The 27974-nt window shown below is 41.3% G+C and overlaps 2 protein-coding genes across 2 annotated transcripts in view; one reads left to right on the top strand and one right to left on the bottom strand.

The window, feature by feature from the left end:
* The first annotated feature begins 4050 nt into the window (after positions 1-4050).
* arf1 (ADP-ribosylation factor 1) lies at positions 4051-8614 on the top strand. The gene is made up of 5 exons (XM_056293981.1): positions 4051-4144; positions 4764-4947; positions 5076-5186; positions 6624-6748; positions 6911-8614. Exons 2-5 carry the CDS (start codon positions 4803-4805, stop codon positions 7070-7072), a joined length of 543 nt encoding a protein of 180 aa, XP_056149956.1. The 5' UTR covers positions 4051-4144; positions 4764-4802; the 3' UTR covers positions 7073-8614.
* An 89-nt stretch (positions 8615-8703) lies between these two features.
* Positions 8704-27974, bottom strand: part of c14h1orf35 (chromosome 14 C1orf35 homolog) — a 21330-nt gene continuing 2059 nt past the window's right edge. The window contains exons 2-8 of the mRNA XM_056293978.1: positions 25647-25797; positions 25508-25553; positions 25327-25409; positions 21825-21897; positions 21275-21354; positions 20681-20806; positions 8704-9689 (exon numbers count right to left, since the gene is read on the bottom strand). Of these exons, the coding sequence (XP_056149953.1) occupies positions 9434-9689; positions 20681-20806; positions 21275-21354; positions 21825-21897; positions 25327-25409; positions 25508-25553; positions 25647-25797 (815 nt within the window). The 3' untranslated portion in view covers positions 8704-9433. The remainder of the gene's footprint in view (positions 9690-20680; positions 20807-21274; positions 21355-21824; positions 21898-25326; positions 25410-25507; positions 25554-25646; positions 25798-27974) is intronic.

Genomic DNA, 27974 nt, shown 5'->3' with positions numbered 1-27974 from the left:
GTGCAGACGACAGGATAATACGTCCTGCTGCTAACAGCATGCTGGCTGACCCAGGTTATCTATCAACTAATTGATATTTAAATACTGGCTCAGCAGTAGTACACAAAATCAGAGGCACTCAGTATTGACAATGTAACCGTTGGGTCATCACTTTTGCTGTGTTATGGCTCTGACTTCTCAAGATGATGTATTCAACTGCCGTTGCTTGACACTGGACGCGGTTTTACAAAGAAATTTGCATAAAGGTGGATAATTATTATTATAACACCATGGTGACTGTGTCACTTTTCTGAGACTTTTGGAACATTTTAAACTTTGTCGAGACCACGACGCTACTTATGAAAAGCAGCTGGTTACGGTTGCAGACATTACTGTACATAATGACCAAGGTGCTTAGGAGAGAGGGGATTCCACGGTGTTGTGAGACGTTACACTAGACAGGCTGCAGTATGTGACGGTGCAATGCTTTCCAGTGATACACAATTGGAGATATACATAACTGTCTTTTTTTTGTCATTTGACATTTTAATATTTGTTTTCACCGCCTGCTAAAGAAACAAATTGCTGGGAATTATGTTCTACAGGATGGAGAGAGAGAGAGAGAAGAGAGACAGAAGTGAGAGAGAGAGAGAGAGAGAGAGATATATGTTGTTTTGCACCTATGTTCAAGTGAAGACAACAATTGCTATGAAAATATGTTGAAAGCTGTTCCACTGGCATTTGACAGGGCAAAACCTCAAATTATGGCTCTGGACTAAGACAGCATTACGCACCTTCACTGTGTGGTCCGTCTGCAGACCCCTCTCCCCTCCTGCTGGTCCCTCGTTGTCCCTCTTGCCCTTCTCCCCTTCTGCTGCCCCCTCTGCTGGGGGTACCAGGCATAGTTGACCCTGGTTAAAATTCAACCGGCCCAACAAAACATCTGGTTAGACATTTTCTTAATGACCTGGTCGTGAATTTAAGATGGAAGTGAAAGCTGCATAGCTTGAGAACAAATATCGGAATGGATTTAGTTTCACCTTAACTGTGTGACAGACCACATGAAAATCATCTGACCAGTCTTCTGACATGTACTGCAACGCTGTCTGAGCAGTATTTAGATGGTGAATACACACATGGCAATTAAGCTGTCATCTCCCGAACAGTTCAACCCTTTCTATTAGCTCTCGTTGTAAACACGATGATGTGGTACCTTGTAGAAACCTGTTGGAGAATTGCCCAACAGAGGATTTCAGTCTCTTGTTCAAAACACTTCACCAGGAAGGATGCTTACCGACTCAAGGGCTTGAATGCAGGTCCTTAGGTTGAAGGTTGGTCCTCCTACTCTCCATGCCACCGCTGCTGTCCAAGTAGATGCCTGCAGCACTGGAACGCAGCGAACAGTAAAATGGTAGTTTAAGAGAGCGATGACAGTGATTTTAAACTATGAGACCATGCTGACAACTTTATAGTTTCCACCTTCAACACAACAATGTAAGAGAATGGTTTCAACCACTGGTTCTTAAGGGACACGGCCGGATGCTCGATGTGACTCAAACCGCTGCCTAGTTCAGAATTCAAACGCCTAGTTCAAAACTGTTGTAGAAGCGGATGAAGGTCAGCTCCCTGGAAAATACCCAGAATGCATTGTAACAACCAGCGAACAGCTCACTATCCTCACTAAATGAAAGCTATTTAACTCCTCTTCGGCTGCTCTCTCTGAGCTGAGGCAAGATGGAAGACAAGAAGCCAGACCTTACTGGTTCTTTAAATAAATAGTCTAGTCTTTATTTGTTCAATATGATTTGCATACATAGCTAACTGCAGGCTTTTCCACAAACCCCGGGAGTGGCTTGTGTAGCATGCTACTAGCGATAGCTAACAAACGTTCGAGAGAGTGCTGACAACCCACCTATTTGTAACAGCCATCTCATGTAAACCTTTTAAACTTGATAAAATTGACGTATCGTCATTACAGTGTGCTGCTTTGGAATCGTGTCGCACCATCTGAGTGTCATCAAGGTGTCTTAATGTTCACTGAATCAGTATCCTAATCAGTGCCCGAAATACAATATACAATATATGAATATAGTGATTCACTATGAGGAGCGGCTTGAGACAGATTGGCAAGAGTTCACAGCTTTGCTGACACTTTTCTGATAACTAAATAAGTTTGATGCTGGCTGGCAATGATGAATTACACAGCACACCTTTGTTACTTTATTGAGGACCTTGTAGACAGAGTCCAGAGGTCTTGTAGCGGTCTGACGCTGTGGCGCCACCGTCGGGCCACGCCCGCGATGTCGGCGGGGGGGCCAGTGAAGGTAGGAGCCAGCACCCCGGCATGGGAGGAACGTTGTGTAGCGACGAAGAATCGGTCAGCCTCCTTTGCCAGCTCACGGGGATCAGTGATGGTGGAGTTAGCGAGCGCAGTCTGGACGTGGGGCGGCATGTTGCGCAGAAACAGCTCCATAAACAGGAAACATGGCTTTTCTTGACCCAGTAGGTTTAACATCCTGCTCATTAGCTCCGATGGTTTGCCATCTCCCAAGCCCTGAATTGCGAAGAGGCGACGTGCTCTCTCCGTTGTTGACAGTTCAAAAGTGTCAAGGAGGAGATTTTTAAGTGCGGCGTATTTACCATCGGCCGGTGGGTTGGTTATGAAACCGCTTATCCTGGAAGCCGTAGCGCCCCCTAGCGCTGCCACTACGTAGTAGTACCTGGTCTCGTCTGCTGTTATGTCTCTGAGCGGCGCGAACTGTGCCTCAGCCTGCGCGAACCACGTAGCCGCGGAAGACTCCCAAAACTCCGGCAGTTTAATTGCAACGGCGTTCGTAGCCATAATGTGTGTGGTTTCAGAAAACGTATCCGAAAACCGACGTCGGGGTCACCAGTGTAGAGCCGAAGGAACGGAGAAGACCGTAGGTTCACACTTTAGCCGTGTAGGCAACTTTCGTTAATTAACGGTAAATCAGCGAGACAAACCAAACCCACAGCTCGACTGAGCGGAGGTGGCAAGAATAACCAGAAAACTGGCTGGACAACCATAACTTAACCCTGCGTTAACCTGCCAGGGCAACCCTGACTTAACCCTTAGTTCCTGGGGTGAATTCTATCCCCAATACGTGTCCACCACAACCTCATTGATTATGTAAACTACTAATAAGACACGTTAGTCCCTAGCTAACGGGTCTAGCCCTTTAGCCGAGCGGTTGGCGATGTCGCCTTGTGGTGCAGTACACCCCGTATCGAATCCCGCACCGGGCAAGAAAGTAACTGGTTACATTTCCAGTCATTTCGATGGCGTGGGTTCGAACCCCACCGCTGCCATCAACGTAACCGGTTATTTTCTTGCCCGGTGCGGGATTCGATACGGCGTGTACTGCACCACAAGGCGACATCGCCAACCGCTCGGCTAAAGGGTCAGACCCGTTAGCTAGGGGCTAACGTGTCTTATTAGTAGTTTACAATTATATTAATTCCCTATAATGCTTAACCTTAACCACTACAACTGCATGCCTAAATTTAACCCTTTCCCCAACTTTAACCTAATCTTAATTCTAACCCTAACCCTTGAAGAAGGGAGGATCAGCCAAAATGTCCTCACAAACCAACCTCACAAGAAAGGTGTGCTGTCAAGAATCGGACCTCACTTGTTTGTGCGCGCTCACACACACGCGCACGGATGAATGACTGAAAAAAAACGAATTGGTAATAAAATAGAAATAAATTCGATTAAGAATTTGGCAAATTAGTAAATTACTCGAAACGTTATAATCTTATCTAACGTTGGACTCACTGAACTCAACGCAAAACACCGAACTGTGTATCATTTAAATTGTCAAAGTACATTATAGTATCGCCTGTAGTGATATATAATTTACTTGATCAGGCATAGAATACTTCAAAATATGTTATAATTATTTGATATACTGGCATAATGATTTACTTGGTACTCTGGAGGAGTGAGCCGGCAGACCGTACGTATCCTGTGCTGTTCTCCTCCCGGCCATGAGGAACAACACCGTGCTCAAACACAGGAGTTTCCTCTCTGACGTGTCAGATCGCCATTTTCCCGAGGAAGGAAACGCCCCGAAGAGGAGCATAACAACAGAGAGTAAAAGCCCTTTTAAACTAGCCGCTGTCCTCATTTCCCCCAACACACGTAAGACTAACTATTAATGTTTCTGTTGAAGTAGATCTGCTTTCTGTGATAGCGGTTGAGAAGGTTGGTTGCTGTCACTGAGGAGGAGCCCACGTTAGCATTAGCTGCTAACTATACTGTTTACTGAAATTTCCTTTCGCTGCGCTGTGACTTTATCACTTCTGTGCACTTTCACCAACACGATACGCATGTTTCTTAGGTTACCAAGCATCAGTCTTTAGCAGTTATAATTCAAAGTTTATGTACACTGGTAAGTCAGCGTCAGCGTGAACAGAGTCTAGCAGCTAGCCGGTGTTAGCTACTATGAGTATGTCGAGCTGCCGCATCAAGAGCTAACGCTTGCTTTGAGTTCGTAGTGAATGTAACTGAAAGTAAACCGGCAGCCAGGGCACTCTTCTGCTGGGCAGTTAAGTTATTATACTTGAATTAAATAGTTTAGGGAACAACTGCTCCTTAACAGCTTCAACCTCTGAAAACAGACAAAAGTTCCCCCTTCCTTCCTCAGATTAGGATGCTGGTTTTCATCTCTCAGATGCGTCCATGCTACAAAAGTGTATCATCATTGTTTGAACGCTGTATATTGGATCAGGTTGAAATGGTTGATGTGTTTTCCTCCCAGGTTTCCATTCCAAGTTCGTTTTAACCAGCACTTACCACAATGGGGAATGCATTTTTTGGGCTCTTTAAATCCTTCTTGAAGAAGGAGATGAGGATCCTCATGGTGGGCCTGGATGCTGCTGGAAAAACAACTATTTTGTACAAGCTCAAACTTGGAGAAATTGTGACAACGATTCCCACAATAGGTTAGTTGGTCAATGTAATATGGTAAAGTTCTGACTGAAGAACTACCACACTTTTGTCTTAATGAACATATGTGGTTTAAGACCCTAATATAGTCTTTTCATGAGACAAATAATGTCTGTTTCTCCAGGTTTTAATGTTGAGACGGTAGAGTACAAGAACATTAGCTTCACAGTGTGGGATGTTGGTGGGCAAGACAAGATCCGACCGTTGTGGCGTCATTACTTCCAAAACACACAGGGTAAGTTTTGTCACTCAGCTTTTTGTTATAAGTTACTGACACTTGTGTAGGGCTGGGTGATATTGACAGAATCAGATGACAGTTTTGACTGAATACATCCATACCAATAATGTGAAGGTATTTTGGGGATGACTATTGGTGCTTTCATAAGATAGTTTACAGAAATGATCATTAGTGATGTGGATATGATGACCAAGCAGGTAGATGCATTTGTTGTTAATTTCACTCAGCTGAAGAAAATTGTATCACTTTACTGTAATGCAGTCTTTACGAACAGAAAAGGACTACTTTGAACTTATATTACGATAACCAAAATCCCAGACAATCTAGTCTCATGTTGATGTGTCTGAGCCCTCTTAATTACAAATGTCCATTGGAAAAAGTAACCAGTGCTGTTGTTTCAGCACCTTCTCCACTGCTTAAAGTGGAAGTAGACAACTTTTCAGCCCCCTCCCCGATCGCTTTCCATTCATTAGCAGCCTGGCTACTGTCCAAAGCAAGAAACAACTGTAAGAATCCCAATTTGAACTAGAAACCCCAATCTCAGTGCTATGATAAAGGCAGAGTAAAACATCTGGTAGTATTAATGAGTAGGTAGGCTGTGAACTTACTGTTCAAGTAAAAATAATGCCAACTGAAAGTCTGGTCGAAACCCTCTCAAGTCCCGGAGCTCTCTCCATTGAGTGAATGCCCGTCCAAGGTTCACTCTTGTTTTATCTTGTATTCTATCACTCTTCCTCTTTGCCTTATTTGCCTCCTCTGTCAGCTGGGTTCTTAATTTTTTGTCGGGTAGTTTCCAGTTACTTTCGTTGTCCCACCGTCCGCCATTGCCTAGCCCGCTACTGGGTGGTTGACACACTTCCTGCACCATAAATCGAATCACTGGGAAAAATCGTGCCCGGTGCCAGACATAATTGCATAGTGAAAGCGAGGCTTATAGAGAACTAATCCAAATGCCTATTGTGTCATTCTATAGCCATTAAATTGTGCAATCAACATTAACTTAATAAGTTAAAGCAAAAAAGTTGTCTACTTCCACTTTAACAAAACATGGGATGAACCTGAGTTTTAGCAGCTCACATTGTAGTAACTTTTTGTCAATGTCTTCTTTGAGCTAGTTCTGCCATATTTGCCACAAGAACTTTTAAACTTACCCCTACCTGCCCTTTTCTTCAACATTTGGCTACAACTGAGAAAATGTAAAATGCAACATATAATTTTTCTTGAGAAAGCCCTGCCCAACAATAACAATTAAAACAAATAGACACAAAAGTGTTTGAGTCATGAAGACATTTGCATGCACATTTTCAGGACTGAAGTTTTAACTACTTTTCCTGAGATCACAGCCTTGTATCCAGAAAACATAGATGCCGTCTGTTGACCACACACACATCCAACCAACTCATTTCCTCCATCTCTTTGTGCTTGTTTGTTAAGGTCTCATCTTTGTCGTAGACAGCAATGACAAGGAACGAATAAGTGAGGCTCGCGAGGAACTCATGAGAATGTTGGCAGAGGACGAGCTTCGTGATGCAGTATTGTTAGTTTTCGCTAACAAACAGGTAAGTTGTTTTACCTCATTAATCAGACACCATGTCTGACATGTTACAGATCAGCTGGAAAAATAAGCCAGGTACCACTTGCCAGTTTTACCAATGCAAAGTTATCTCCCATTGCATACATAAGGTTAGGATTCCTAACTTTTTGCAATTGTTTTTTCTTAGGATCTTCCAAATGCAATGAATGCAGCAGAAATAACAGACAAGCTTGGCCTTCACTCTCTCCGCAATAGAAACTGGTACATCCAAGCAGCCTGTGCTACCAGTGGTGATGGTCTCTATGAAGGACTGAATTGGTTGTCCAATCAGCTCAAGAACCAGAAATAGTAACCTGCTATCATCAACTAATATACTCTACTGACACTTTACCCTTGATTTCTACTTTTCTGGAGTTGCAAAGTGAGCTACTTTATCAAAAGAAGTACTGGAAGGTGCCTTCATCTCTAACTGCAGCACATACAGGAGAGGGGGAATAATCTATTCTTGTAAAACTGTTGTCTTATTTAATGTAAATACATTTGGTTATAAGAAATCTTATTGCATACTTACTAAACATCTGGTTCAAAGAAAGTTGAATCACTTTGTCTGGATAAACATGTCCAGATGAACTGATTCAACTTTCTTTGATTTTCTTACCTGGACTGAGCATGCATAAAGATATTTAAACATCTGGTTATTTTCTTGGCATTTGGGCATCCGTACTTATTGGCAAAGGGAGGCAAAGGATACAGATGTATTGACTAACACAGGTTCTGTCACCTCATTGCAATCTAATAAATTACCTGCTTGTATATAAACATTTAACATGTACTGTAAGGAATGTTTCATTAGGGAGCATAATTATCTATAAATGGATTAGAAACTGCACTGCTTACAGCTTCTTCAAAGGTCACCAGTATCCAGCCTCTGAATTTAACAAACACTGGCATTAACTAGTTGTTACTTGTACTGTGAGATTACTCACTCAGTCAAGAACTTCTCTGAACACTTAAACAGCATTATTTTGTATGTCAATTGTTAGCTGGAATTGATACGGCATTAAAATGCTGTCATGATCTCTCATCTGCTTTACGCAGAGAGGCTAACTATTCAGTTAGCATTTAACAGTTGTAGACTGTCTCAGGTAATCATCCTCTGCCTTTGTGGTATACCCAGATCAGCAAAATTGCATGCTGTGGAGTTTTAACGCTTACCAGATATGCAAATGATTGTCTACATGGGACTAGTTAAATGATTGTTTACATAATTAGGCTGTATGAGAACTATTACTCCTTAGGTGGAGTGTTTAACGGCCATGTACTGTAACCTAATGTGTACTGGACGATGCAATAGTAACCAAATGCAGCTGCGCACTACAAAGTCCCTCATGTCCCTGCAATAGGCTCCGTCAAAAAAGACCAGCATTTTTATTCAAGAACTGATTTACATAAATTTGGGAGGAGACATTTTGATGGCAATACAAAATCAGTTTGAGTTAAATGTGTTAAGTGTACTTCTATGTATTTGTTTGCTGCACGTGCTGTCCTTGGGGAAAACAAGAAGCCATACTTAAGCCTTCTCATAGAAAACATGTTGCCTCCAATGTTCATACTTATAAAAAGGTGTGTGTGTGTGTTACTTAACTAATGATTTTGAATTGTATTAGTTGTGCAGATTGGTAAATGCCTAAGTATTTGTTGAAAACTGATCTTTTAGCAAATTGTCAGTTTCTTTTAAATGTTAAGGTTAGTTTAGCTTTTGTGAGAAGCAGCACTGTAATTAAAGCAACTGAATGAAATGGACCTGCCTTTTAACTTGTATTCATTGCTTCACTGTATGAAAATAAATTAATTTCTGAATGTTATGTTGACAAAATGTTGGTTGTCCCTTTTTCCTCAGTATGTATAAAAAACATAAAAGAATGCAATTTAAATCAGAATACTTTATTCATCCCCGAGGGGAAATAAACTAGTGCCATTTCCATTGCACCTTTGAAAAGAGTAAACTAAGGTTTGGATCTCAGCTGAAGCAATGATATAATCTGACAATGGACCTCGAAATTGGTGTCATTGCACCCTCCTGCAGAGGCTGTCACCCCTTGACCTGGAGAGAAATGGGCTGTTCCAAGGTGGTAGAAACCACCTAACGGTCATTTTAAAACGGTGATAAATGTTAACTGCTCACCCTCCATGTTGTTAGGTATGTGCATGCATTGGCATCAGATTTGGAAGGGGGGGTGGGGTTCGGGGAGGGCAATCTAAGACGACGTTCTTTCAGGTTGATTAGGCTGCTATGGTTAATGCAGCCAAGCCTGTATAACATGGCAGGAGAGTATGGTAGCTGTGGAAGAGGAGGGGGTAGGAGTCTTGGGTCCTTTACAGGGTGGCTTTGTCTGGCCCTCTCTCCGGCTGGTCCATCAGCTTGGTTTGTGTGTGGCGGTCCTAACGGTATTCGGCCATATAAAGAGGCCATCTACCCTTTGTCTGACAAAATATTTGCTGTAATAAGAACATGAGCCATAAGAAAAAAAAAAAAACCCCAAAAAACTAAAGCAACAGAGTCACTAAAACATGTCCAAACCCTGCTGGTGGCGCAAAAGAAGCCATTTCCATTCATAGTCCGATGGGGTGTCCGGGGTAAAATGAGGTCTTAGAAGCCAGTAAGGCTGCTGCTGGGCACTCAGTCTGATTGAGGGGGTGGGGGAGGGCATTAGCTGTCCGAGTCTGTGTCGTGGCGCCGCCTGTGCCTTTGTGTGGCAGCAGCGGGAGCCATCTTGTGGCGGGGACGATCACGGGGGTCAGGGGACCCCCTGTTGGAGGAGTCTGTGTCATGCCGCTGCCGGCGACGACGGGGGGAGGAGGGGAGGTGCTCGGCCTTTGCATCCCCCCTTGAATGGCTGTCATGGGGTCTGGCTCCACTCTGACTGTGGCATGATGGATTATGATGATGGTGGTCCTTTCTGTGCCTGAAGAGTGAAAAGAAACAAGCAATCAATGACTGAGACCTGGTGGGCTCCAGTTAGCTGATGCATTTATGACATACACTTAAAATATCCAAGGGCTATTGTGGGTGAATATTACCCCCCCCCCCAAGAAAGGCTACAAACGTCCGTAAACTCAGCAAGTTTTGCACATTAATTTAACAGATTTTAGTATTTCTTTATAGACTAGCACCAGGCTATCTGAGAACTAGCACATTCGTGTTTTTACTATTATTATACTCAAAACTTTGGTCACTCAAAACTCCGCAATGCTTTCAACTGGAAAGGTCATTGAAACTTAAAAATGTTCAATTAGTTACCATATATACTGCATTCTCTTTTTAATACTTGTATAGGGCAACTGTAAGCAATATTGCAAAACTAATAAACAGGACTACTATATAGCAGTACTTGATTTTAATATGATTTTTGCATCAATGTAATGAAGTAGCTTAATCTGTAAAATATCTAATTTGCTGGATTAGCCAAAAACCTACATGCCCGTCCAGTTATTATATTCATAAACATTTTTATTGTTTTTTTTTTCGTTTCAAAAATTATACCATATAACTATATGTTGATATCGCAATGTAAAAGTACATAACCTTGATTGAGGATTTTATCTGTATCCCCCACTCATACTTACATTTACTAGTTTCCCTCCATGTGATGCTCCATTTGCAGAAATCTCAGTTAATGAGCTTTTGCAGTTTTATCAATGAGGGAAAAGTCCGAGTAAACCTTCCAACTATTTCAACACGCTGTTGAGTATCCACTGCATGCTGCAGATAATACGCAACCAAACCTGAAGCAGAATGCCGTTTCCCTCTTTAACAACTGTGCTGTAAAGCTCAGAGTATTTTGTCTCTCCCTCAGATATTCTATGCCCTCTCAGGAGAGAAAAGTGGGACAAAGTCCTCAAAGTGTGCAGGACAGTTAACATTGAGCAGTACCTGCAGGAAGCAGGAGACACTGTTTTCTGATCACTGTCTGTTCCAGCAAAATAAATCGTACTATTCTCAAATATCCCAATGGTGCACTTCTACCAAAAAAAAAAAAAAAGAAAGAAAAAAACTATCTTTCAGGTGAAACTGTTTATGAGAGTCATGGGCACTCAAATTGTTTATTTTGTTATTTATTTATTTTTTAACTTCAGATTCACACAAAATCCATCCACTATCTGAATCGCTTATCCTGCTCTCAGGGTCATGGGGATGCTGGAGCTTATCCCAGCAGTCATTGGGCGCCAGGCGGGGAGACACCCTGGACAGGCCGCCAGGCCATCACAGGGCCCACACACACATGCGCACACACACACACACACACACACACCTAGGGACAATTTAGTACGGCCGATTCACCTGACCTACATGTCTTTGGACTGTGGGAGGAAACTAGCACCCGAAGGAAACCCACGCAGACACGGGGAGAACATGCAAACTCCACACAGAGGATGACCCCCAAGGTTGGACTACCCCGGGGCTCGAACCCAGGCCCTTCTTGCTGTGAGGCGACCGCATTAACCACTATGCCACCAGATTAACACAACATAAACGACAAAAACTATGCTAAATAACTTGTTTACTTTTGGGGACCACTTATTTTCATCTAAGTAAGACCTCATTCGTATGCCTTTGTCTGTCTTGGCAATACCTACATCTTTGTGGTTCATTTGGCAAAAGACTACCAGTAATTTTGAGGTAGTATACTTTCAAATATGTAAAATTGACCAATGTACAGCTGCTCCACCCTGATCTTGTAGTCGATACTGTGAAGATATGGTTTACAAATCTTGTTTATAACCCAGAAGGTGCAGAGCCCTTGCTGGATCTCCATGTGTCAGCTGAGAACATCACTGAGATGTTATGCACATGATCGACAAGTTAAATAAATTGTATTAATAAGTGTAGCCAGCATCTTAGATTATAGTTGGATAAGGCAGACGTGATTCTGACAAATAATGTACATAAACTTTGAATTAGGCTTACACAGTGTAGATAACTAAGTTCTCAATAAACTCACCTGGTTAAATAAGCATGTAAAAAAATAAGAATCTGGACCAGATAACTTGAACCTTTGTAGTAGGGCTGGGCAATTAACCGAAAATGTACTGACATTAAGAACCTCTGACCAACTTAATCTTGCTCATGTTGATTAATTCTGTTAATAATTTCCTCAATGCGTGCGTTCGTGAATTGTCCCTTTAAAAAAATACGTCGTGTTCAGTCACATGCCTCCGCCCCGTCCAACTAACGTTTGTCTGAGTTCACTCAAAGCGGGCGGAATGGATGACACAAGCGCTAACACGGAGCCAACAAATAGGTCTCAACCTGAGCAGCTTAGTATACCTAAAAAGAACGCCGTGTCTGTCGTTTAGACACATTTTGGCTTCAGTGAAGACGACACAGAACAAAAAGAAGTCAAATGTAAACACTGCGGAAAAACCAATTTTAGTGACCAAAGGTAACACCAAAATTTGTTTAATCACTTGGAACACAATCACATGACCGAATATGAAGAGTGCATGGCTCAAAAAAAGAGAGACCGACAAACGCCAAAGTGCTTCCACAAAGCAGCTGTCACTAACACAAGCATTTACAAATGCCACACGATATGCAAAGGATTCAAGAAGATGGAAAGAAATAACTGATGCCATTGCACATGACAGTGCGAAGGATATGGCTCCCACAGAACATAGTGGGTTTAAACATCTCCTTAAAACCCTCGACAAAAGATGCGCTGTGCCATCGCGAAAATATGTTTCCCAAACAGTGGTGCCCAACATGTACAAAACATGTCATGAGAAGGTAGCTGCTGAACTAAAATCGGTTCTGTACTTTGCAGTCACGTCTGATCTCTGGTCTGGTAGAACAATGGAGCCATACTGGAGCTTTACGTTGCACTACATTGATGATGAATGGAACCTGCGCAACAGATGCCTTGGGACGGTATGTTTTCCAGACGATCACACGTCAGAAAATATTGCACAGGGCCTGAAATATATGCTTTTCTGCATGGGATCTCGCGGAAGAGAACCTCGTGGCCATTACGACAAACAGAGGCACCGATGTCATCAAAGCTACACCGCTCAATGGATGGACATGGGAGCAATGTTTTGGACAGTTTGCACCTGACAATCAGTAGGTGGCACATCAGCTGAACAGGCACAATGCTAGAGTTGAGCTAGAGCTATCTTTTAGCACACTTTAAATAAATACTGTGACAACAATAATAAACTATTCATACAGCACTTTTCTTAATGTTACAATGTGCTTCATATTACAATGTTACAATGTTAAATTCACAGTACAATGTAACAAAACGCTACATTGAGTCATCATTAAAGTAGAAATAAAAATTACTCTAGAGGTGCGTTATTAATCTGATATTATTTAAGTAGCTTAGAATTAAGAGATTTCTCATCTATTAATTTTGCTTAAGCTATACAGTTTGTAAAATCTTCAGGTATATGTGAATAATAATTCATCTTTTCATGCGTGTGTATTTCAGAAAATGCAATAAAAGATCAATGTGTGGAATGGGCAATGAGGGTGTGCAAAAAGATTGTCAGTGCTTTTTCCTATAGGAAAAAGAAGAAGGCGCTTGTGAAGGTACAACATGAGCTGAACCTGCCACAACACAAGTTGAAAACTGCATGTGCCACCAGATGGGGATCAATGCAAATGATGACTGCAAGGGTCCTTGAGCAAAAGAAAGCTACCACACAGGTCCTCGCTGATGTTAAGAAATCAAGGCACCTTGTTCCATCTTGGGCTGACCCGGATGTCTTAGAGGCTGTCAACAGAGCCCTCTCCTCATTGATGGAGCTCACAGATGCCATGTCAGGAGAAGAGTATGTGACCATTTCATTTGTGAGGCCTGTCCTACACATCCCCCATTCACGAGTGCTGGCTGGGGAGGAAGATGACATGGAGCTGACTAAAACAATCAAAACTCGCATCCTTGAGTAACCTCAAGGAGAAGTTCTCAGAACCCATCAGAGAAGAGCTACTGAACACAGCCAGTTTTGTTGATCCCAGATTTAAAACGGCATACATTTCTGCACACCGTGTCCTCATCAGTCAGGAAAAAGTGAAAACAGAAATGATGGAGTCAGCAGCTGCAATCCACAGGGAAAGTACCCCAGAGAGCACAGAGCCATCTACGTCTTCATCAGAACCAAAGAAGCCAAGGAGGTCATTAGGAAGTTTTTTCAAAGGAAGTGAGGCAACCCCTTCAACCGCACCCACTGTGTCACTTCAGCAAACAGTAGAAGCAGAGCTGAGCAGCTACTTGGTGTCTGCCATGCTGGATAGTGAGGAAAATCCACTGGAATGATGGAGAAAGCATCACGTACACTTTCCCACTCTAAGCAAGGTGGCAAAAAAGTACCTATGCATACCAGCCACTAGCTCCCCATCCGAGTGGGTTTTCAGTTCAGGAGGAAACACTGTTACATGCTTCAGATCCTGTCTGAAACCTGAAAAGGTAAACATGCTAGTGTTTCTTAGTAAGAACCTAGAGTAAAATATCTACTAGTGCATAGAGTGGAGTAACAGGACAGATCACATGCAACAGCAGTCATGAGTCAGATTCGCATCTACAACACTATGAGCACACAGGATACACAGCCTGCTGATCCATTGGAGGTGCCCTGTCCAAGCCCTTCTCTTGCTCTTAATCAGTTGTGTTGCACTGACATTTCTGCTCATGGCATTATTTAAAATAAGTTATTTTGTTTATAAGAGATGTGAGTTATTATGTTCTACTTTTCACACGGCATTATTCAAAATAATTTATTTTGTTTGCAAGAGAGGATAGATATTATTTTCTACTTTTTTTTTAGGGAACTTGCGTTTCACTTTCGAACTAAAATGTGACCTTTTTCACAAGATGCTTTCATTTCAAGCGATGTGTGCTTTGATTTCAACTGTTCGAAATATTCAATAAACAGCCACAAATAGTTCATCTGTGTGTGTTTCCTTAAATTATCTAAAAATCACAAAGATATGCTTCATTAGAAAAAAATATCCCCGCAGTTCAGCATATTTACAGTACAGACCTTGTCAGAGAACTATGAGCGCAGTGTAACAAAAGCCCGAGCTGATGTGAGCTTGCGTCCTTTCATTATATTACACGTTTCTGAAAATATTCTCAACTTTGGGAATCACATTGTCCCAAAATTCTACATTAAGCGAAAATCTTTCAACGAAAACGTCATTAGAGTTCCACACCAAAAGTCGCAATACTCAGCATCCACAATGTGAAGCTGTGCTTGGACTTGGAAGTAGTAAGCATGGCTCCTGTCCAGTGTGTCCATTGATAAGGCAGAATCCCTTGTCTCCAGCACTAGGGCACAGATTAACCTTGTCTTGCTTACAGTGTGGGCACTAAGTTCACAGTGAAAAGAACATGTAAAGAATAGACCGAAGAGGTTAATCTTGTCTGACTTTACTTAATTCACTGAATCTTACATAAAGACAGGTGTTTTTTCCTGACATGTTTCGGTAATGTCATGACTGTTTGATGTGTTTTGTAGGTCTATGGTTAAGTGTCATATGCACAACCCTATGTTTAATCTGTGCGTAAATCTCTTGAGCGGAACTGCCTAAGGATACAAAGCTGATTTCAGTGTAAACTGACAAAGTTGTATCGTATCATATCGGCTGGCAAGCCTGCAGTCTTCAGAGGTGTTGCCGAAGCTTCCTGTCAGCTGATTTATGTGGACATGGTCGTCCTACCTGTACATAGAATAGATATTTCTTTACTAACCCCTAATGTAAAACTATTTTGCACAGTTACATCTTTTTTTGTGCACTGGAAATAGATTTAAAACAAGAGTTACAGCACTAACACTTAAATTGGGGTTAACAGTTGCACAAAGGGCAGGCGAACGTAAATAACTTACCCTGCCATGCAATTGCTATGAACTGTAATGACTTCTCTGTCTTGTTTCACGAGGATCCACGTCTTTAGTGGATCCAACCACCTCTCGTGGTTGTGGCGATTCAAAACCTTCGAAAAACGTTTGTTCTCGCTATCGCCGCACCCTCTCTCCATCCACTCTCTAGCTTGCTCGACAAATGGTGCTTTCCACCGCTGCTCAGGGGTGGGCAGTCTTATCCAGAAAGAGCCAGTGTGGGTGCAGGTCTTTGTTCCAACCAAGCAGTTACACACCTGTGTCCCCTAATCAAGTTCCTCAGCAAAGACTCTACTGGTTGATTAGTGGGTTCAGGTGTGTAACTGCTTGGTTGGAACAAAAACCTGCACCCACACTGTCCCCTTTCTGGATAAGACTGCCTACCCCTGAACCATGCGCACACGCAAAATCACATCTATGGTTGAGTTGGATTGGTCAGTGACAGTGTCAAAACAAAAACTTGTATACAGGTACGAGTCTTTTGAAAGTAAACGAGAAGTTGATCATATTTCACAAGCCAGCTCCTTACTTTCTTCCTTCCTTATTCCTTACTTACTTCCGTAGCATTTACTGCTGATCTCGGCACAGGAAAACTGGAGGAACACTGGATGAACCAAAAATAATTCGCCTTATTCATCTTGCTGTCACGCAGAATAACATCCCAAATGTAAAAACTATGCTTTTAAAATACAATTTGAAGAGTAGGATTAATTACAGCCACAGCTGGAAATAATTTCAGTCGCTATAATAAAACATTTCCCATGGCTGAGCTGTGTTTTCTTATTGCTGTTTTATGAATGAAAGTCAATCAGCAGACAGCCATTCGCCTTGATTCATTGTATACCATGAAAACTATGATGGTTAAACACATTTGAATTCTTTTAATAAGGGCTTTGAAATATGATAGCCTGATCTCTGTCATTTCATGTCAGATTTGGTCGCATTTATGCGAGGGTCTGCCTAGGAAGCTGCCCATCAACAGACTGACAGGCAAAACATTAGCTTGACAACTGCACATTACAAACTTATTTTTTTCCATATTTCCCATTCAGTCAACTTGGGCACTGTGCAATAGTCTCATAATGGCAGGAAAAACACTGGTTTTTCGGTCTGCGAGTTTATTTCCCTTCTCCCAGTAGACAAAAAGAGGGGTGGTTTGTCGCCAAGTTCAAATACCGGAGAAGGAGAGATATGTATGCCTGGAGGAGACCTGTACTCTTCTAGTTCCATCTGTATGGCTTCATACCCCACTTGGAGGGTTTCAGAAGCAGAGCGTTTTGCCTGCCGATTTTGCTGACTTGTTGATTTGGCTCATTTGTCCTTTGTGATTCTACATGGGTAAGTAGGCTACATAGTTGAATGGTTTCTTCTTTTTGTCTGTTTTAATTGTGTTTTTCATTATTTCTTACAGTGTTGTAGCCTACAGACAAAGTTGGTGCCACAGAAATGTGACGTAATGTTGAGGTAGTGATGTGATATTCGGTCAGAAGTTTGCACAGGGTGTTTTACTTTGAAAATTGACCAGATGCTCTATGCCATTCCCATGTCTGACTTCCTACCTGGTAGAGTTGGGTCGGTTCCCTGTTTTGCAGGTCTGGCCCGGTGTACAAGCTTAAATCAGTTTGATTTTATGAAAACTGACTGAATCAGCATTTATCATTATGACACATTCTGGCAAATTAAAGAGTAGCCTACATCAGCAACCCGTGCCGACAGCGTCACGGCGATAAATCCAACTTGTATTGCATTAGTAATAAGCAATATGGCAACGTGGTTAACATAATATTATATTTGTTTATAAATGGACTAACATAGCCACTAGTGTTTGACAGGCTGTGCGCAATTTAGTGCCAAGTGGAGGCTGGCAACAAGGAGATCAAATTTCAGTAGAGGTGGGTGAGGGGAAGATGCACATGGTGTGTTTGTTTACTTTGTTTGAGGGTGACGAGAGAGACAAAGACATGGCAGAGTTAGTGTCAAAGAAAACAAAAACTAATAAAATATTTCGGATATGAAGCCTATGAAAGAAGTGAGCCGAAAAAGATATGAGGCAATGTGCAAACACTGCAGGAAAAAAAGTCATGGCAAAAGATGGTTCCACCTAGGAGCGGCTGCCAAGTCAAGCGCGACACCTAGTGATAAAATTCGGTATACTGGTCCGGTCCAGTATCAACCTGGTCTTCAATTTTTAATTACATTGGCCCAACCCTACTGTCCTCAATTACAGAGAAATACAAAATCATAATAATGAGCCTCTAAAATATATGTTTTACAAGCACGTAAATGACACGAGTTGCCCGTTAATGACACCAGCATGAATAATGATTCTGAGCGTCGGGACAACCAGCAAGGAGAGTGAACATTTTGTTATTTCAACACAGTATAACGTCACACAACTTATAAACTTGTAACACTGACACAATAACTTTATAAAAAAAAAGATAAATAAAACAGCCTTTTATCCAACACATTGGACTTTCTGCCCGACATAGTCTAATAACCGCAGGGACCAGCCGTGCACAAGTGAATGTCTCACCTGGACTGACTGAGTGACTTGAGTGTTGTCACTTCCTGTGCCCGTCATTTCAAATTAAAAGCCCTCATACATTTCATACAGGTATTTTTTTAAGCGTTTCATATAGGTTTTTTTTTTCTACAACTAAGCGACCAATGAAAACTTGGTTGACTGAAACTCTTCCCATCAACTAACATTTGGTCAACTATTGCTAGCCCAGCAACATTAAGGTTACAAACAACCCATAATGAGACACTCAAATACCGTAGTTACTCTCCATTCAAAAAGAATATCTGTTGTAATAAATGTGTGCATAATTGTCTGGTCCTGAAATATAAAATAACCCCCAATTTTTTTTAAACCTATTACTACTACTTTCAACTTCTCCCGTTAGGGATCACCCCAGTGGATCATTCATTTCCTGTCCTCTGTATCTTCTCGGTCACGCCAGCCACCTGCATGTCCTCCCTCACCACATCCATAAACCTCCTCTTTGGCCTTCCTCTTTTCCTCTTTCCTGGCAGCTCCATATTCAGCATCCTTCTCCCAATATACCCAGCATCTCTCCTCCACAAATGTCCAAACCATCTCAATCTTGCCTCTCTTGCTTTGTCTCCAAACAGTCCAACCTGAGCTGTCCCTCTAATATGCTTGTTCCTAACCCTATCCTTCTTCGTCACCCTCTATGAAAATCTTAGCATCTTCAACTCTGCCACTTCCAGCTCCGCTTCCTGTCTCTTCATCAGTGCCACTGTCTCCAAACCATACAACATAGCTGGTCTCACAACCATCTTGTAGACCTTCCCTTTAACGCTTGCTGGTAGCCTTCTGTCGCAAATCATTCCTGACACTCTTCTCCACCCACTCCACCCTGCCTGCACTTGCTTCTTCACCTCTCTTCCACACTCCCCGTTACTTTGAACAGTTGACCCCAAGTATTTAAACTCATACGCCTTTGTCACCTCTACTCCTTGTATCCTCACCTGCTGTCCTCCCTCTCGTTCACATATATGTATTCTGTCTTGCTCCTACTGACTTTCAGTGCATACCTCCACCTCTCCAGGTTCTCCTCAACCTGCATCCTACTCTCGCTACAGATCACAATGTCATCCGCGAACATCATAGTCCACGGAGACTCCTGCCTGATCTCGTCCATCAACCTGTCCATCACCATTGCAAACAAGAAAGGGCTCAGAGTCGATCCTTGATGTTATCCCACCTCCACCTTGGATCCATCTGTCATTCCAACTGCACACCTCTCCACTGTCCCACTGCCCTCATACATATCCTGCACCACTCCTACATACTTCTCTGCCACTCCCGACTTCCTCATACAATACCACACCTCCTCTCTCGGCACCCTTTCATATGTTTTCTCTAAATCCACAAAGACACAATGTAACTCCTTCTGACCTTCTCTATACTTTTCAATCAACATTCTCAAAGCAAACATCGCGTCTGTAGTGCTCTTTCGTGGCATGAAACCATACTGCTACTTGTCAACTCTCCTCTTAACCGAGCTTCTATTACTCTTTCCCATATCTTCATGCTGTGGCTGATCAACTTTATACTTCTGTAGTTGCTACAGTTCTGCACATCTGCCTTATTCTTGACAAATTTTTTTTTTGGAACCCAGCCACTGAGGATGCACAAGCCAGTGCATTCTTAGTGCCGGTCCCAAAACCGGATAAATGGGGAGGGTTGCGTCAGGAAGGGCATCTGGCGTAAAACCTTTTGCCAAATCAAATATGCGGATCATAAATCAGATCTCCAATTTTTTTAAACCTAAGTTTCAGAAAAAAAATATTGCCTCATATTTGGGTCAATACGGTATCCTTTCTCTCTAGAGTGGTAGAGAACTCTCAGCAGTTTTTTCCGTTCACTTGGTTTAGGTGCTGCACAAAAATGCTTAGGCACTGTGCCTGAGTCTTATAAGGAAAATCCTGCACTGACTGCATAAATGGCATCTTTGGAATCCAATTGATGGAAATCCGTCATAGAGACGGAGAACTTTAATCTCTGGTAACTCCTTTTTGTCTTCTGTGCAGCTACTTAAGGAAGAATCTACTTGTAATAAACTCGATATTTTCTAAACTTTGTGAGATATCTGAGCCTTACTGCATACTGTTTTTTCATAGACAAGAATGGTTAAATGTTTAGCTTTACTCTAGCTGAGCCAAAGTTAAAGTTAACTTTTCAGGTGTTTCAGCTTTGGTTTAATTGCTTGCCCACACATTTTCTTCAGGAAGTATATTTCTGAGTTACCTATTGTTACAGTATTAGACGCAAGGAGACAGTAAAAAAAAAAAAAAGAAGCTAAGATTAAGACAAATCTGTACCTTTTCCCATGTGGTATTTTCAATATAGTTAAGATTCATAATATAGAATAAATATGTAATCTAGTTGCTTCTGGGACAGTGTCTCAGTGCCCTCTAGTGCTGTTGGAGGAGATTTTGTCTTGACATTGTGTCATTACTTCGTCTAAGGCAATGACAATATGACAGCCACAAACAATACATGGATGAGGTCAAATTTACTGACCTTTTTCTGTCATCATCTGATTCTGAGGAGGTTAAAGAGTCTCTTCTTTGTCTTTTCCTCTTTTTTTCCTTCTTCTTTTTCTCTTTTTTGCTCTTCTTTTCCTTCTTTTTCTTTTTGCTTTCATGTCTACAAAATGAAAAACCAGAAATCCATGTCTTTAATATTTGAATTAAGATGAAAAATAATGTCTTTTTAATGTAATTTCAAGACAAAATTTAGACAAATATAGTGTGGCACAAAGTCAGGTGTTATTGGGGAAATATAGTAATAGATTTGGTATAAAATCAAGAGCCATTATATCATATAAAAGTCAAGATGCATGTGGGAAGCTATATGTTTGCATAAAGCGTTCCTTTACTTTAATTCAACAAACTTTACGAGGCATTATATTACAACAATACATGTCTATTCTCCCGCTTGTACAATTGTTCAGTGAAATAAATAAAAAATACCCCGCAACAATTACTATTCGTACATTAGAAAAACCTGGAAATCTAAAAATCCTGGAAAATTTGGTGAAATATCATGTAGAATCTGAAGACTGGAGAGATTTTATACATTTACCAATTTCCAGAATAAGTGTAGGATACTCACTTTTGCTCAATTTCCTCTTTCTCTACACTGATACATGTCTGTTTTGACGAGGTTTCTGGACGGCCCTCCGTCTTATGGTGCTGTGAAGAAATTAACTTTTAAGATTTGAAGCAAGTTGGAAGAAAACTTTACAGTATCGTGTTCATTACTGCTGTAACAAACATGAAAACATGGGAATATGCGTTTCTGCATACTGAAGATGACTACATGGGTTAGCTTCTGCCTGATTTTTATATAGGTACTGGGAGCCCTTATAGATCTTTATTTCAATTATTGTAATACATGAGACAGATTATACATGAGATGAAAAAATGGCTGAAAACCATATAGAAGCAAACTTAAGTCCTTAATTTACTATGTTGTAAACAGGTATTGAAATTTTTCTATGTAATTTCTCATGTAGCCCCACTGACCAGCACTTTTCTCTTAACAAATGCCAAGAACCTCTGTATCTAAGCATTTCAACCAAAATGACAGCCTCGTTCTCCTAGATCATTTTAACTGTATTATCAACCTACACCTGAAGTGAAAGAGATAAATAAAAACTTACAGTGAAAACTGGCAAGCCCATTTTGGCAGCCTCTTTCTCTTTTTGGGAGAGCACCATTTTCCGCGACCCTGCACTGAAGATGGAAACAAACTCATGAGTGTACTCCAATCACAATCAGCAGATAAGTAGCTCCCTGTCCACCACATGAATGTAAAGGGGAGACTCTTCAGTGGCTTTGCCAGTGCAAAAATAGAGCACACAGGGTGTGACTGACATTGCTCAGACATGGAAACTGCTTTGAGTTGGTTTTGAATGAAGCTTACAAAACAAGGCAGACTCAAATCCCTCAGAAATGAGGTTATATTGTAAAATTGTTGAATTTACAGTACACAGAATGGAGCTGATATATTAAACATAAAAACAAACAGTGTAGTATGCATAACACTATTATTACCGAGTCCAAACAAGCAATAACTCGGTGAATTTGCATTCTGCTGAACTGCACAGTTTATCAATGTCATCTAGTTTCACTAGATGACATTGATAAAGGAGGGGTGGGACCAGAGAATATACCAGAACTAGATCTGATTTTGATCTGCTTTGTAGAAACGGAAACAAATGAACACAAATAAATCAACTAGAAGAGTGCACTCAGTACAGTGCATATCTCCACCAGGCATATATTATCTCCCCATCTCCAGTATTCGATCTTGGCGACAAACCACTCCTTTTTCCGCCTACCAGGAGAGGGGAAATACATGTACACAGACAGAAAAACGAGTGGTTTTTCTTGCCATTATAAAACTTTTGCACAGTGCCCATGTTGACTGTATGGAAAATATGGAAAAAAGTTTTTAATATGCAGCACTCAAGCTAAAAAAAAAAATCTACCTAAAAAAACAAAAAACGTTTTGCCTGTCAGTCTGTGGATGTGCAGCCTTCTAGGTGGACCCTCACACAAAAGCGCCCAAGTCTGACATGAAATGACAGAGACCAAGCTATCATAATTTCAAAGCCCTTCTTAAAAGACTTCAAATGTGTTCAACCACCGTGGTTTTCATGATATAAAATGAATGAAGGTGCTCTGCTGATTGACTTTCATTCATTCTAAAGCAATACAACGGTAAGAAAAGCCTTCAAATGTGTTAACCGTCATGGTTTTCATGATAGAAAATCAAATCAAGGCGAACTGCCGCTCTGCTGATTGACTATCATTCATAAAACAATGGTAAGAAAAGACAGCTCAGCCATAGGAAATGTTTTACTGTAGCTACTGAGATGATTTCCAGCTGTAACTGTAATTAATTCTACTCTTGAAAACTGTATTTCTATAGCAGAGTTTTAACACTGGAGACTACAGCACTTCCCCCGTTGTGGCGAGGTGAATAAAGTGAATTATTTTTGGTTCATCCAGTGTTCCTCCAGTTATCCTGTGCCGAGATCACAAGTGAATGATTTGCTGGCTTGCGAAATATGATCAACTTGTCGTCTACTTTCAAAACTCATACCCGAATACATAACGTTTTGGTAATGACAATGTCGCTGCCCGATCTGACTCAACCGTAGATGTGAGTTGTGCATGCGCATGGTTGATTTAGATCGGGTAGCAATGGAAAGCAGTGACGGAGAGCAGCGTTGGTCGAGCGAGCTAAAGAGTGAATGAAGAGAAGGAGCACCGATAGTGAGAACAAACATTTTTCGAAGGTTTTCAATCACCACAACCACAAGAGGTTCTTCATCATACACTCATAACTGTTCTCACACACACACACACACACACACACACACACACACACACACACACACACACACACACACACACACACACACACACACACACACACACACACAGTTAGTAAATAGCCTTGATAACAGAAAGCCCTGTTTATTTTACCTTTATATGCATATTATCACTTTATGATTAAAGAGAAAACACAACAATATCTATTTTGTTGCTAAACATCTCATTGCACAGCAACAACTACCAAGCATCTCTTCCCAGCACCTGCTTTTCACAAAGTGCAATCCAAAACACTCTGGTCCGCCAATAGCAATGCTATTTGAAAATGGTCTCAAATGGACACACTGCCTTATTCTGAATTTGTTCAGCAGACATGAGGTTTATGAGGGCATATTTCACTTGAGAGGTTGAAGCAGTGTTACCAACTCTTTTGTAAATAAAGTTGCCAATGGCTGCCCCAAAACTCACTAGAACTCACTGGATGATACTGTCAATCAATTTAAATACTAATCTGCATAAGACACTAACGTGAGACAGAAAGAGTTACGGTGGCTACATTTGTTTATATAGTAATATAAAATGATAGCGATAAACTTACAGTATTTACAAGAACTATATTCAATCAGGCATTTTTGAGAGGGAGAGAAAAGGTGACACCTAAATTATTAACAAACAAGCCTACATATCTAAATGATAGACACCAGTCAATATGATTAAATTATCTTTAACTAGGGATGCATCAATGTCAATTTTTCCACTGTCCATACTGATTCCAAGTATGAATCTTTAAGGATCAGCAGATACTACCAAGTACCGATTCGATCCATTGCTTTAACAGTGCAGACTTAGACCCTTAGTTTGTGGCCGATGGGTAAAATAATTGAGACAGAACCCCCCCCCCCCCCCAACTTAAGAAATAGCCACTTTATTTTTTTTCTAAGAAAGCCACTTTATTTTTGTCATTGTACAGGTTACAATGAAATGTGTTTTCTGCATTTAATCCATCTTATTGTATAGGAGCAGTGGGCAGCTGCAGCACCCAAGGACCAACTCCAGTTCTTCCATTGCCTTGCTCAGGGGCACAGACAGGAGTATTAACCCTAACATGCACGTCTTTTTGATGGTGGGAGGAAACCGGAGCACTTGAAGGAAACCCATGCAGACACGGGAAGAACATGCAAACTCCACACAGAAAGGCCCTGGGACGCCCTGGGGTTCGAACCCAGGACCTTCTTGCTGTGAGGTAACAGCGCTAGCCACTGGGCCACCGCGCCGCCTAAATAAAGGTGAATTGCAGTAAATAAGGCCATTTTGCTTTTATTTATGATAAGTTATTCAGGGCTTCTGGTATCGGATTTTAGTCTTTGGTAAAACCTCTGACACCGATACTCCATTTTAGCCTGGTCAATTGGCCCAACGTCCAATACCAGTACTGGTATCAGTGCATTGTTGCTTTTAAAGTACATTCAATCAGCCATTTCCCTTTTTCCTCATTTCAAATTAACATTACACCTTTTATAAGCAACACTCCACTGAATGGATCAGTTGTCCACAGACTAGTGTTCTTTAAGTGATATAAACCCGTATGAGAGCTGCGCGGCTAGGGAAGGTGATTCACAACAGCCCCCTCTCAGTAGACCTGACTCCTGTTACATAAATACAACAAGACATCATGAACAGCTGAAAAACTTCTGATAACATGCACCAACAAGATCAATCCACCAACTGCCCAAAACCGATTGATAAGAAAATTCTAAATGCTTCTGAATCAAACAGATTTATTCAGCATGTTGTATTTCTTGAGAAGAAAAAAAAAATCACCTGGAGCTCCCCAGACCTGAGATGCGGTCCACGTTTTTCTCCTCACCATCAGGCTCTTCCCTCCTGTATACATCTGCAAGGTCCTGATATAAAAATGGGATAATCTCAGTCCATGGAAACTCTTCATGTGGGCAAAATCACAAGTGCCAAGAGAGAATGCAAAATTGAAAAAGTGAAATACCTCTTTTGTCAGGCCAGTTGGCTGTCTCTTTATATTTTTGTGCCCACTAGAATGAGAGGGAAAATGTATCTGGTGTCATATATTTGACATGGTCTTATAAACCTAATCAATTCTTATTTAGTTTATTCAGGAAACTTACAGTGCAGCCATCAAAGCTTCCTGTTCTGCAGCCCTCACAGCGGCAAGCTCCTCTTCTTTAGACAAAGCTTTAGCTCCCTTTTTGTCTTTAGCATACCATGTCAGGTCTTTGCCCTTTTGCCAGCGCCCAACTGGTGCCATCAAAGAGTTGCCTGAAATTATACAAAATAAAACGAAGTATTGTCTGGGGTTGGGAAAGAGGGTATGTGAAATGAGAGCAATAATCCAATATAAAAAATTTAAATTAGACTATTGTGAGGACATTCCATTTCAAATTTTGAAAATCAACAAATTGGAGACAAAAAAAAAACTAGAGTACACTTCTTTTCTAGAGTTACCTGTTGATATTTTCATACCATTTCTGCTTTTATTTTACTTGCCACTAAGTCTCAGAATTAATGCTTGTTTGAGTGCTTCCCCACAATTCATAAGCAACAGCAGGCTAGGGCTGGCAAGTGTGGAAGTACATTTTTTAGCTTCCTTTATTGTTTTATCTCTCATTACTTACATAATCATTTCGTGCTTCCCCACAATTCATAAGCAACAGCAGGCTAGGGCTGGCAAGTGTGGAAGTACATTTTTTAGCTTCCTTTATTGTTTTATCTCTCATTACTTACATAATCATTTCAGCCAACCACATTTACATTGACTTTATTATTACATTACAGTCTCTATGGATGGAGGAAAAAAATTATTCAGTGCAAAATTGTGATACCAGGCTGCAACAATTTCAATATCGCAGCATTTCCTACGAACTGCAATATTGAAGCACAATGAACAGATGTTGTGAAGCGGTTTGATGTAAGGACTTCTACATCTCCGAATGTTTTAATGTGAATCATTTGAATGTTCACTCAGGAAACAATATCCAAAGGATTATTCCACTTTTTACAACCCGAGTCTTACTTTTGTAGTTTTCGCCACCCATTGTGGATATTGGTTGTGATATCATTTTGATCATTGGCTTTATTGTGGTAATTTTGGACCCAGGACCACCACTAGACATCCCTTTACAATGACATCTTATGGGGCAACTGCACACAAGACTTAAACCGGCTCTTTCAACAACATAAGCCTAGTGCCTTGGTCATAACGTGTACATGATTTCTTATTATCTATGACTTCTCAGTTGTGCTGGCCAGGTAATTTATCGATGGTTACTGCTAGCTTTGGTAAGTATAGGCTGATCTTTCCTGTAAGTTGAACCAGGGAGTAGCTAAGCAATGGAATCCACTATTGCTAATACTGGACATCTCAGGTAATAACTTCTAACTTGCACATTAACTTTAACTTCAAAATATGTAATTAGATAATTGGGATAACTTTGGACTTATTGAAGCAACTCTGACGCTCATTTTCTGTTGCCCCGTACAACCACATTGTAAAGCTGTTTCCAAAATAAGATCCAGATTGTAAAAAAAAAAAGAAAAAAGAAAAGAATTATCCTTTGAGGTTTTGTAACATGTGGGGCTTAAAATAAATATTTTGTTGTGCATTTTCTTTGGATTATTGCAGTGTTCAAATTTTGCTTAAGATAAGAAGGGATGGATCCGAAAAGACATAATACCTAATTTTAATATACACTCACTGGCCACTTTATTAGGTACACCTTGCTAGTACCGAGTTGGACCCCTTTTGCCTTCAGAACTGCCTTAATCCTTCGTGGCATAGATTCAACAAGGTACTGGAAACATTCCTCAGAGAGTTTGGCCCATATTGACATGATAGCATCACGCAGTTGCTGCAGATTTGTCGGCTGCACATCCATGATGTGAATCTCCCGGTCCACCACATCCCAAAGGTGCTCTATTGGATTGAGATCTGGTGACTGTGGAGGCCATTTGAGTACAGTGAACTCATTGTCATGTTCAAGAAACCAGTCTGAAGATGATTCGAGCTTTATGACATGGCGCGTTATCCTGCTGGAAGTAGCCATCAGAAGATGGGAACACTGTGGTCATAAAGGGATGGACATGGTCAGCAACAATACTCAGGTAGGCTGTGGCGTTGACACGATGCTCAATTGGTACTAAGGGGCCCAAAGTGTGCCAAGAAAATATCCCCCACACCATTACACCACCACCACCAGCCAGAACCGTTGATACAAGGCAGGATGGATCCATGCTTTCATGTTGTTGACGCCAAATTCTGACCCTACCATCCAAATGTCGCAGCAGAAATCAAGACTCATCAGACCAGGCAACGTTTTTCCAATCTTCTATTGTCCAATTTTGGTGAGCCTGTGCGAATTGTAGCCTCAGTTTCCTGTTCTTAGCTGACAGGAGTGGCACCCGGTGTGGTCTTCTGCTGCTGTAGCCCATCTGCCTCA

This window comes from Lampris incognitus, chromosome 14 (genome assembly GCF_029633865.1).
Source record: "Lampris incognitus isolate fLamInc1 chromosome 14, fLamInc1.hap2, whole genome shotgun sequence".
Classification (NCBI taxonomy): Eukaryota; Metazoa; Chordata; class Actinopteri; order Lampriformes; family Lampridae; genus Lampris; species Lampris incognitus.
This window is presented reverse-complemented; position numbering and strand designations above follow the sequence as displayed.